The sequence below is a fragment of the Vanessa atalanta genome, chromosome 3 (genome assembly GCF_905147765.1).
Source record: "Vanessa atalanta chromosome 3, ilVanAtal1.2, whole genome shotgun sequence".
Classification (NCBI taxonomy): Eukaryota; Metazoa; Arthropoda; class Insecta; order Lepidoptera; family Nymphalidae; genus Vanessa; species Vanessa atalanta.
In genome coordinates, this window is record NC_061873.1 from 7,388,864 (window position 1) to 7,400,856 (window position 11,993).

Below are 11,993 nucleotides of genomic sequence, written 5' to 3' on the forward strand. Positions count from 1 at the left end.
TGCAATTATACATTTTAATTTTAACAATTATTTATTTCATTTCACGAGACTTTGTTGTGATTACAAGGTATAGCACTTTACTAAAGTGCATATTAATTTAGTTTTTCGAGTTATATTTACAATCAAGTATTTGCGTGAATTACGTTAGATACATTTATTTTTATTAATGATATAAATACAATGTATAATACAGTTTTATTTTCCAGTTCTTTTTGCATCTCTGTTCTCATTGCAATGCCTTAAATTATTTTATAAATAATTATCAAATACTCATCCGCCACCTATTATTCGTACATATTATTACGTTGATGGCATTACGCCAGAAATCTTTACGCAAGTAACAAGAAACGTTCAAAGATTCAACTAAATCAGTTAAATAGTTTAAAAATAAATACGTGAAACATTCTATTTTTAAAAAAGGTTATTCGATCTAAAACTTTTAAATATTACTTACATTACTTATACAATTTAACGATGGCAAAGACAATGAGAAAAAATAGATTTATTTCTTGCCTAGAAATCACAATGACTGCCTCATGCAAGTCAATTACGTCTATCAGCCGCCTTGTTTGTGTTTGAACTCGCTCACTGATACAATATGAATTTCATACAAACAAGTTAGTTTACGAGAAACCATCTAATATGATTATACTATTGTGGCGAAATCGAGTTAAAGTTCAATTGTCTTGTTTTGAGTACTACGTGAAGTTTCAGACAGACATTTAATTACAATAATCTCAATATAACGAGACGTTTAAATAGTATCAAATAATGCCTTTGATAAGATTCTACACGACGATAGTACATTAGCTAATAGATAAATATTAAATAGTTTTATCATTTAAATGTTCAAATAATCGGTAATTATTCATATTTTATTGTATTATAACATTGATAATATTATATAGAAAGTATGTAATGAAGACCGCACGTTGTTACAAATGACGTTTATAAAAGCTTAAACCATATTCAAATGTAATTTTTTTAAATATTAGATATCTCGCTTGGGATTTATTACAGTTCGCAATTCAGTTTCTTTGTTTAAACAACGAAATTGAATATTGAGAAAGCGCTGCAAAAATCCATTTCGAATACTAGGAATCTAGCAATTTCTATAGTCGGGATATTGAATAATATATGCTATTTATGACGATGATTCGAGGTTATGTAATCCCAGTGCGCTGGGCGCTGCAGATCGCATCCATACCGGTAACGTGAGTGTACAATAACTACATATATCTCCAGGCTGCTTTATGCCTTTTTTTTTTTTTTTTTTTATGTCATAAGGTGGCAAACGAGCAGGAGGCTCACCTGATGGAAAGTGACTACCACCGCCCATGGACATCTGCAACACCGGGGGGCTTGCAGGTGCGTTGCCGGCCAATCTCTTTGTTTATTCAAATCATCCATATAAATATATAATAACTTTGTATTACGTTTCAAAACCTCGTCAGTCTAGTGGTTAGCTTATGTGGCTGCAGACCTCAAAGCCGTGAGTTCAAGTGCCTGGATTACACCAATAATAAATTATTGTGTTTTCTAAAAATAAATTTTCGGTATAAACTCTGAGTTGACAATGTTTACATTCCTGTGCCTCGGAAAGCACGTGAAGCCGTTACGGGTACTACGTCCTGCGGCTTTTCCGATCGTGCCGGACTTACTGTTCGAGCAGATTATAGCAATGAAAGAATAGGAAGTGGATCCGTACACTATAATATGTCCTACGGAATTTATAAAAACAACCATGAACGAATTCACAACGAAGGAGCATCATTATCATCAAACTTTTTAAATTTAAATAATATGATTTGATTAATAAATATAAATAACTCTGATTGGTACAACAAAAGGGGATTCAAACAAATATAAGATGATTAAAATATATTTTTTAATGAGTATAATCATTCAGTAAATTGTCATTTGACTTGTGACTCTAAATGTCCAGTACCAATCAAGAGCAATGAATGTCTTCCGATATAAAAAATACAAGTCCTAAATATTAGTCCTAAATTGTTAGCCTATATGATACTTGTGTTAACATATTGTTATATTAACTAAATTAAATTAACATTTGTAATAATATCAATTTTGCAGATATTTATAAATTTGGACAGTATTTGAAAATATATTTAAGAATAAAGAACTAGTTCCTCGAATCTGCTCCGCTCGGTTTTAGTCATTTATTTATTTGATATAAGATATTGAATATAAAGTAATTACAAACATTTTGTTAGATCATGGGACAAATAGAAAAAGGAAGCAGATCTTTGAATTCTCACGGGAAAAAGCTGTGCTTGGCTGGCTCAGACACTGCATGGAGATGGTGTCATATCATGGAACGGGAGCGCGAGAACAGTGTTGCCGCTGAGCCATGAAGCAGACAAGGGAGGAGACGTCGGCACTACTCGCGAAGGTAAGCACCGCCGTAAGCGTCGTCGCCGCCGAAATACATCGATTCTCTGTACTATGAGAGGAGACAGTAGAGTGTGTGTTCTTATAAATGTTGTGAAAATAATTATGATTATTATTTAATTGATGGAAATTTGTTTAGTTTACACAAAACATCACACACTGTAACATGAGTGACCGACGTAGTAAAAAACAAATTACCTGAAATGCGTGTGATATTAATTACAAAAATTAAATTTTTGTATGGTAAAATTTACACTTTGTTATTCATTATTTTATATTCCCAACAGTGCGAAATTGGAACCTTATTAATGTTGTTGATGAAAATCATTTTATTTTCTCGTCTTATATTTATTCTTATAGATTTTATTATGTACTCGTATGTATTATTTTAAAATTTTTGTGTCTCATATTACATAAGTCTATTTCTATTTATTAAAGTATATTGCAATAGGAAGTTTTTCTTCATGCATTAACGTCAGATCCTAATAAAAAATATATTTCGTTCACCGGACTCATTAGAGTTCTAGAACTGGCAGTAAAACTATATAGCTATATAATAAAAATTGAACATGGCCAACTGGTATATGATCCATAACCTAAACTGATGATAACAGGATATTCGCACAGGAATCCCTTATGAAATGTACATAGATGAGGAGTAAGAAAGGATCTTTCAAAATTCATCACCTGAGGAGGATAAAATGGGTTTGGAATTTTTAATCTTTGATGTAAGAAATTGAAAAAAAATGGTGTATAAGTTTCTATTGAAGAGTATAAGATAGTCGATAATGAATACCATTCAATATCAGCGAAATGGTGTTTTATTCGATTTATTAACGATTTTGGTCATAAATTATACCTATGTTATCTTCGTTTTCGTTTAGCATTACAGTAAAGTTGTTTGGCAATATCCGTAAATAATTAAAGGGGTTGGCTCCCAAATCTGGACACAACCCTATATTGTGATTTATGTGATTTGGAAGTATTTCGTGGAATCTTATAGTTGATTCACAGCAGACAATTATATTATAAGTTAAATATATTTTTAGTTAACAGTTACACGGATAACGTGGTTAAATAAAGGTTTGGCAATGCAAGTTACAAAAAAAACTCCAATACTTTTGCAAATGAATGTGTAACTGAAGAATGTTTCAGATAATATATCCCATCGGATATACGAATAGTATATCAATAAAAAAGAAGTTAATTCATATTTGTAGGACCCTTACAAAATAAAAAGTCTGTATATATTTTTAGCATAGGAACTACGGATACGTGACAAGTACATGCGACGCAAAGTTACAAGCAGCACAGACTCAACCTTGTACGCTTATAGTGCTTCAATTTATTGAATACTGATGTTTATAAATTGTTCTCGGTGCATATTTAAGAATATACAATTATTAAAAGAATTTCAGTGGCATGTGGCGTATATAAAGTAAATGATTTGCCAGAAAAATATTGTTGAAACCCTCCTCAAACTATTTGAATTATTCTTCCTTTATGAACGTATCTTTGGGATAACTTATTTATAAGCGATTTGGAGGAAAACAGTTGTATTATTAAAAATATTAAATAAGATAGATTATGTGTTTTATTCCAATAAAGACTGGCTGGGAATCCTTTATAAAAGTCAAAAATCCGAAATATTATACAAATTGTCCAATCTTTAAATAAACCAAATGCACAAATATTTAAATCATTCAAATTATTGCACCTAATCATTCACAACTATCGTACTCCTCACCGAGTTTTTGGCCGCGATAATTAATCACATAGAGTATCTATCTAAGCAGGACATATTATAGTGCACCAGTACGTAAGCAAAATAAAGGAGCATTCTGTTTTCCCTCACTCTCGTAATCCGATTGGATGACGATTCAACACGATCGGAGAGTTTAACACTGTCAACTTTCTTACTCCAGTTGGGTCGATAAAGTTCAATATATGTATTTTTATATTTCAGGCATATCTGACTACGAATCACCTCGATATATAACTGATGACTTCGTTTATAAAAATAACACAAGCCTGCGGAGTATCAGCAGATAGTACAGAACAGCTCTAAGAAACTTTTTCACACATACTTTAATCTGCCAGACGCTATAATTAAAAATGTAAATAACAATTACAGCTATGTTAAGGGAGCGAAAGATAGAGAAACAACAACAGGATGTGAACTTTGAATATAACTGACAAAATGGAGAATAATCGTGAAATTTGGAAACATTTTCGGGAATTCATATTTTAATTACATGAATAACTTTCCTTTGAATTTATCGTCGAGAGACAGACGAGCAAATAAGTAATTTGCTCTTAGAAATATTCCTTACACCTCAAATAGATCGTCTACTGATGAGTACATTGGTTGGGGCTATCTCCTTTATACTGTTTCAATCACCATTCAAAACGGGACAGCAATACAAGTATGTTTGTTGGTGGTAGAATGGCTAATAACAACACGCTGGCTTGGAAGGAAATCTTGTATTCTAATGATTTTAAATGGATGTCTTATCAGGTGATAACGGGTCCAGGATAAAACATACCAGCATATAACGTGGAGGAGTAATGGTATTGTTACCAACGGCATCAGATCCGAGAGAGGATATCTTAATAAATGGTAAAATATATATCTCACGACTATATTGAAACACTTGATTCTCAGTAATTTCGAGGGTAGTACATTATATTACTTTATATAGCACGCATCAGAGAAATATGGCTGGAGCGTGCGGTGAGCTGAATTAACCTTGGGTAGGATGTCAGGTTACAACGGAAAACGCCGAAACGTAATGTAATACATTTAATAAAAAGTATTTTATTCAATAAATAGACAACAATCGTGAAAAAAAAAATGTTTTTATGGTTTAAACATATATTTTTAAAATGATTGTCTTTTACGTAACAAAATATAACAATACGTTTGGTCTTTTAATGAAACAATATTTGAAAAATGATAAAATTTACAATTTTTCTCAAAATCCATATTTATAATTTGGTCACTACATGTATAATTAACTCAATGATTTATTGATTCTGGTATAACAATAAGTTATTATATTTTCCTGGCACGAACAAAGGATAAGAAGGAAAGTTCTCGAACAAGGGATCTTAAGTTAAGTAAAATACATATGTACGTATAGAAAGGCTTCATACCTTAAGACATTTTCACCTAATTTTCATGGACTTTCATGGAAATAATGCACTTAATTGTAAAGATAAAACAAAAAGTTTTTTTTTATTTGGCAATTTTATTACTATTACTATTTTGTACAACGACTCACTTATGTCTGGAACGTTTTAAGGTTGGTTGGTATTGGTTAGGTTCGACACAGACAATACACACATAAAATATTTCATTAACTAAATATAAAATTAATTTACATCCTGTAAATGTCTCATTTCTGGATTAAGGCCTTCTTCGCCTTTTTCAGAAGAATGTTTCAAAGCAAGTATGATAATAGAATAACTAAATTGCCTAATGCTTTTATTTAGTTACTTCACACAACTATAGTATTTTTTATTTGGCACAGAAATTTACCGGTTGTTTAATGCATATTTTTTAAACGGAGATTCCACCTCTCATTACGTTGCTATTGTATATTTTTTGGCACTACACCTACAAACAACGTTGTGATGTAATTAAGTTTATAATTTTGTTTGTAAATGAGAATATTTGTAAACATTTATGAAATACTATTATCATTGCTAAATATTGTGCATTTTTGTTAATCTAATATTTATTTTAACTTTAATATCATATTATTTCGAAATTGAATTCATTAATTGTATATGTATGTGTATAGTTATTGTTAAATTTATTTAATTCTGCATAACAATTACAAACAAAACATAACAATTAAAAATATATTTGTAAAGATATTCTTGCAAGTCTAAACAGCTTTACATTAGATGATACTTCCTTCATTATCTTAAAATAGGTAGGTGGGTCATTTACCTGCTCATCTATTTAATTATAATAAAAATAAAAAATAAACTCATAATTAACTTAATTAGGGAACTCAAATGTAATGTCCCTTGTACTTGTAATACTGACTTTAGTGACAGCAATAATATAATTCTAATATGTGATTACATACTTTAATCGTTTAATTATACGTGAGGTACATAATAAAAATCTTTTTTCCAAAAGTTCATTAAAAATCTGGATAATCTGATATGCGATCGATTCTTTGGTCTTTTTCGTTGCATAAAACAAACGTAAACATGAGAATGTAATTACTCTCCGAATATCAACAGCAGAATGTTTATACGGTTCTGGGCATTCGGAATTGTTTCGTTCGGCGTGGTGGCAGGCGGTCTTGCTCAGGTCGCGAGCCCACAAACTACAACAACATGCGAAGAATTCGAACGTGACGTTAAATTCGACTCTTTGGCAATTGTCGACTCTATGTGGAAAATAATTTATTTTTGGTCGAATACGACAGAAGTCAGACCAATTATATTTTCGTTGATTGCGAAAAAGGTTCGTTTGGTCATATTATTTGTTGTTTTTATTAAGCTCTACATTGCACGTGAAAAGAATAAAGTATTTTTTCTTTTCTCTTATAAAAAATACTCTAGTGAATCGTAAAGGCATATAGCAGAAGTTTATGAAATCAAGTGTAGAGTTAGTATTCGTTGAATTCCATGCGGGATAATATTGATTCAATTATTGTATTTAAGAGCCGAGATGGCCCAGTGGTTAGAACGCGTGCATCTTAACCGATGATTTCGGGTTCAAACGCAGGCAGGCACCACTGAAATTTCATGTGCTTAATTTGTTTTTATAATTCATCTCGTGCTCGGCGGTGAAGGAAAACATCGTGAGGAAACCTGCATGTGTCTAATTTCAACGAAATTCTGCCACATGTGTATTCCGCCAACCCGCATTGGAGCAGCGTGGTGGAATATGCTCCAAACCTTCTCCTCAAAAGGGAGAGGAGGCCTTTATCCCAGCAGTGGGACATTTACGGGCTGCTAATGCTATTGTATTTAATAATCTATGTAATTAGTAATAGAAAAATTGTAACTATTGAGTTTCTTGCCGGTTATTCTCGGTAGAAATGACATTCCGAACTGTTGGTAGCTTTAAATAAAATTTATTTTACGTAAACCGGCGATATAAAATGCTCACAAGAGCCTACTTGAACGAAGTATATTTTGTTTTGATTGAAATAATAAAATAAACAATTTTAAAATTATTCAAATTTTAGAGACTAAATAAATTCAAAGCCGTAGTGGACGCCATAGCACCAGAGTTAGATGTCGAATGGCGTCGAGCGATACTCATGATGGAGCCAAGGCCTGGTGTCCAAGTCATTCTCTTGCATGCTACCACGCCAGGTGCATTCCGAGCCATCATTAAAATGGAACAGCGCGATAAAGGTAATTGAAAAAGTTTTTATAGAAAATCCAAACGTAGCAAAATATTTTCAGAACATTTGTATAAGAGTTTTATGTTCCCACGCGTCCCCGGAAACTGCAGACCAATTATTATTAGTAACCAGTATCATATTTAGTTTTATAAAAATATTGATATACAAAGAAACTCCTGTTCCTCACGTCAATACATAGCCTGCCCATAGTACGTGACAAATATATATTAAAAAATAATCGCAATGTATTGTAAGTATTTTTATTTTCTTTGAATCACCAATGGCTGGTGTAGTCAGTTATGGTAACGAGTTATATAAATCTCAGCTTAAAAACACCAAAGAGTCCATATATCATAAAATAAGCATATTTTTTAAGATGCTCGAATTTTAGGGACACAATGATGTAAAATGTGTTCTTGTGTGCGCAGGCACGCCAACCGAGTTTTCAGTCTTCGTCAAGATGGAAGTGCGCAATAAAGGTGCGACAGTAATACACCCACCATGTACCCTCCCGCGCGCCATTTCCGCTCCTAACTTTCACGACTTGCCTCATAATGATAATAAACCGAGCGCTTTTTAAACGTTTTTTTTTTGCATCGTATTTGTTAATGTTTGTTGAAATGTACAATCTCGTTAGTCGTGAGTAAAATATGACATGAACGTTATAAGTATCCACTTCTAAAAAATACCTACTAAAATTTTAACTATAAAGTATTTAATTGGAAAAAGCTATTAAATATATATAGTATTTTAAAATGGTTGTCGTTATATTTTATATGTAAAAGTTTCTAACTAAAAAGCTTCTACTATTTTAAAAGTATCAATGACATTAGTGTAAAATTTATAATCAAAGAAATCATTTATTTTAAATATGAAATAAAAGCAAATGCAGACACAACACCTCTTCGTCACAGTAGCATGCGGAAGCAATCCTGTGGCGCCCAAAAAACGGAAATAGGTTTTTTAGTGGGTATTCCGGTGTACTAGAGCGCAGTCCTGGGCTCCGGTGTGTCCCACATATGTGTATACATACTTCACGTGGGGGAAACGCGTAATGCGTTTTTCCAGCGAGAAAAACAAAAGACACAACACCCCTCAGTGTTGTAAACGATACGTGAACCGCGACGCCGTTTTCTGTACCGCAGAGGTTGAGCGCCTGACCGCTCACTTAGCTCATTATTTACATAAATTGAAACTGAAAAATAGGAGAAAAGATTTTTAAAAAATTTGCCGTAATATATCCAAAATAAAAAAACAACTACATGTGAATCTTAAAAAATAATTATCAAGTTATAGTAATAAAAGAAAAATATATATTATGTATGTCGCTGGCCTGCCTTGATTGCAAATATTTCACTTTGAAAACAACAAAGGTAGAAATACCTTTTATCATTAAAAATGATATGTTTTTTTAACATTTAATAGGTCCCCTGATGGTTCTGACTTCTGATCGTCGCAGTCATTACTTTTTATTTCAGTACGGCCAAATCCGGAGCCGCTTCTGAAATTTGCTGATCTACGATTCAAATTAGTGGGTCGGTATTTAGGTATGATGTGCTGTGAGGATTTCACAGCTTTTGTGATGGCCAGAATGGATGAACTGCCCACCACCGAAGAAGAGTGTCTTGATGCTGCTAATAACCTTGGCTTACATGGACCAGGAGGTAGATCGTACTTGTATTTTAATATAACCCGAACTGAACTCTAAATTTATGGGCAAAAATAAAATTCAATAAATACATTTATTTAGTTTCATTTATTTTGCACAAATTTAATAATTGGTATGGTTGGTTATATGACTTTAACTTACATAAACAAATAATATCTCATTTTAGTAAAAACGTTGCGAGTAAAAAGTGAATCAGCAAAAGAACTGAACGAAACACTTTAATGCTAACATTTAGAAGTTGTACATTTGTGTCAAGTGACACAAATGCCATCATTAGGAAATCAATAGCGTTGTATTTTCCATGCAATACTTTATATCTATGGATTATAAAATTTTTACTATAAATATGAGTATAATTAATGTTTTCGGATGAATTGAGTAAAATATTAACAAAATATTTTTTATATTCGTACGTAACAAAACCCAACGATGTACAATACATCAAATGTACTGGCGTTTTTAGGCTTTAATTAAAAAAATCGTTATGAAACAATTTTTTTAACATATTTTATAGATAGAGTCTTTACCTATTTCGGGGCCCTAAGGAACACACAGGAAGAATATGGGTCGCTATTAGAACGTACAAAATTGACAACGTACTTTTTAGATATTTTTTCATCATACTTAAAATATTAATTTACAGTACAGTCCAGAAAAAACTTCATCCGAAAGTATTTCATTTAAAATTGATGCTATTATTTAGACAGCCCAATAAATTGGTTAAATTGAAGCGAATATTTGTACATAATGTAAATGTAATGTGTTGTCAGATAATTTAAAAGGCTATTTGTTAGGCTATAACAAACTAATATAAAAAAAAGAATACAGTATAAACGAATACAAAGACCTTTCGGGCCCCCCTGAGAATGCCGTCATGCCATGGCCCGTGTCTTATGGTAAGCCGGTAATGTATAGTTGTTTATTATATAATCTTAAATATGATGTTGAAAAAAAAAAAAAACATAACATTATAAAAAAAATATTGTTGTACTTTGAATTGATACGAATGCTTTTCAAAATTGTTTGAGACATGGTCCTGTATAGATATCCTGTAAGAAGAAACTCTAAACTCACCGCAGAATACGAGCGTAAAGTGTCAGAATGTGATATGCGACGTTGAGTTAAATAATTATAAAATTTATGAATCAAAATATAAATATACTTAATCATCAAATCACATATTTAAGAAAACCACGTGCCCGAAAATAATTATTGTAATAATTGATAACTGTTTGATTATTAAATTAATAATATTTAGTGAATTTTAAGATGTTAAATTAGTCTGAAATATTTTACCGTTCATAAATAGTTGTTATATTGAGTGAATAGTGCCCCCACCCAATTTTATTATAAAAGGCCGAACGCCTGCCGGTATCACCCCCACCGACTACGTTCTGAGCCGAGGTGCGATCTCATAGGAGACACCCTCAGGACGAACGTCACTCTCGAGCCCAAAAGCGTTCACTCTAAGGCAGAGTCGTAACACTCGCCCCAACCTTCGGTGACGCTGTAAAGGCCAGTAGGGCCAACAGCAATACTCAACCATGATACAAAAAAAAAAAAAAACGGTATCAGGAGTCTTGTTCGAGCCGTCAGAGCTATCGGACCTTCTCAGTTTGGAATAAATCAGAGAAGAATATTTCCTGAGTTTAATTTCATAACTTCGAGGATGGATAGAAATCCAAACCCTGACATTCGTGACGTCAGAAATACTGACGTTATGTTTTTTTAAAAACAAGCCGGGGCAAGCCACTTTGTCATACCAAATTTAAAAATAGAAAGTCATGTTAGTTAAATACAATTATATATGTATATAATAGGTACATCCTGCCTAAGTCAACAAGTATTAGCTCCACGCTTTTTTATCATCTATATAATCTTGTATTAAATAATATGCCTTCTTTACCAATGTATTTTAACTATTTCAATTTATGATTCGGCAAAGTTAAAAATATCTGCGGAATTTTACTATAGAAATAGATACCTATAGGCACACGTATATATCGGAATATATATATACTATAAGCAACACGTAACAAAATGCCCTTTCTCAGTAAGTCAACATTTCACGATTGTGATTCGAAGTGAATTCTTAGAGAATTGCACTGCTATTACAAGTTTATATTATTTATAGATGACAACATTGACGTTAAGACTACTATAGTAAAACTAATCAAATATAAAGAGAACTGTTTAGGAGAAAATAAAATAGAAATAGACGCCATTACTGCGTACCCTTTTCTAAAATAGTTTTTTCAATACGAGTTCCGAGGAACTGAATACACCTCAGGTGCACACTTTATTCTCAACGGAGCCTATTTACATTTAAAATGTATGTGTTAGTTTCAGTACATCACTTACTAGTTGGTCAAGATTTATCAGTGAAAAATATTATTCGATACACAAAATCATAGTTTTTGATGTAACTACTCAAACGACATTTTAATATCATACATATTTTCAAATTGTAATATTTGAATTCAACAAATTTTAATATAAATATAATATAATACTAGACGTATTTAGGGGTAGTA

The 11,993-nt window shown here is 32.0% G+C and overlaps 1 protein-coding gene across 1 annotated transcript; it reads left to right on the forward strand.

The window, feature by feature from the left end:
• The first annotated feature begins 1,642 nt into the window (after window positions 1–1,642).
• Window positions 1,643–9,520, forward strand: LOC125077235. Its single transcript, XM_047689115.1, has 4 exons — window positions 1,643–1,648; window positions 6,729–6,898; window positions 7,629–7,800; window positions 9,269–9,520. The coding sequence occupies exons 2-4, from the start codon at window positions 6,824–6,826 to the stop codon at window positions 9,496–9,498; spliced, it is 477 nt and encodes a 158-aa protein (XP_047545071.1). The 5' UTR covers window positions 1,643–1,648; window positions 6,729–6,823; the 3' UTR covers window positions 9,499–9,520.
• Window positions 9,521–11,993: the final 2,473 nt, after the last annotated feature.

Coding starts and splice junctions, on each gene's coding strand:
- LOC125077235 (XM_047689115.1), top strand. CDS start 6,824: ATGTGGAAAATAATTTATTTTTGGTCGAATACGACAGAAGTCAGACCA. Junction 6,899..7,628: donor TTTCGTTGATTGCGAAAAAG/GTTCGTTTGGTC, acceptor TTCAAATTTTAG/AGACTAAATAAATTCAAAGC. Junction 7,801..9,268: donor AATGGAACAGCGCGATAAAG/GTAATTGAAAAA, acceptor TTTTTATTTCAG/TACGGCCAAATCCGGAGCCG.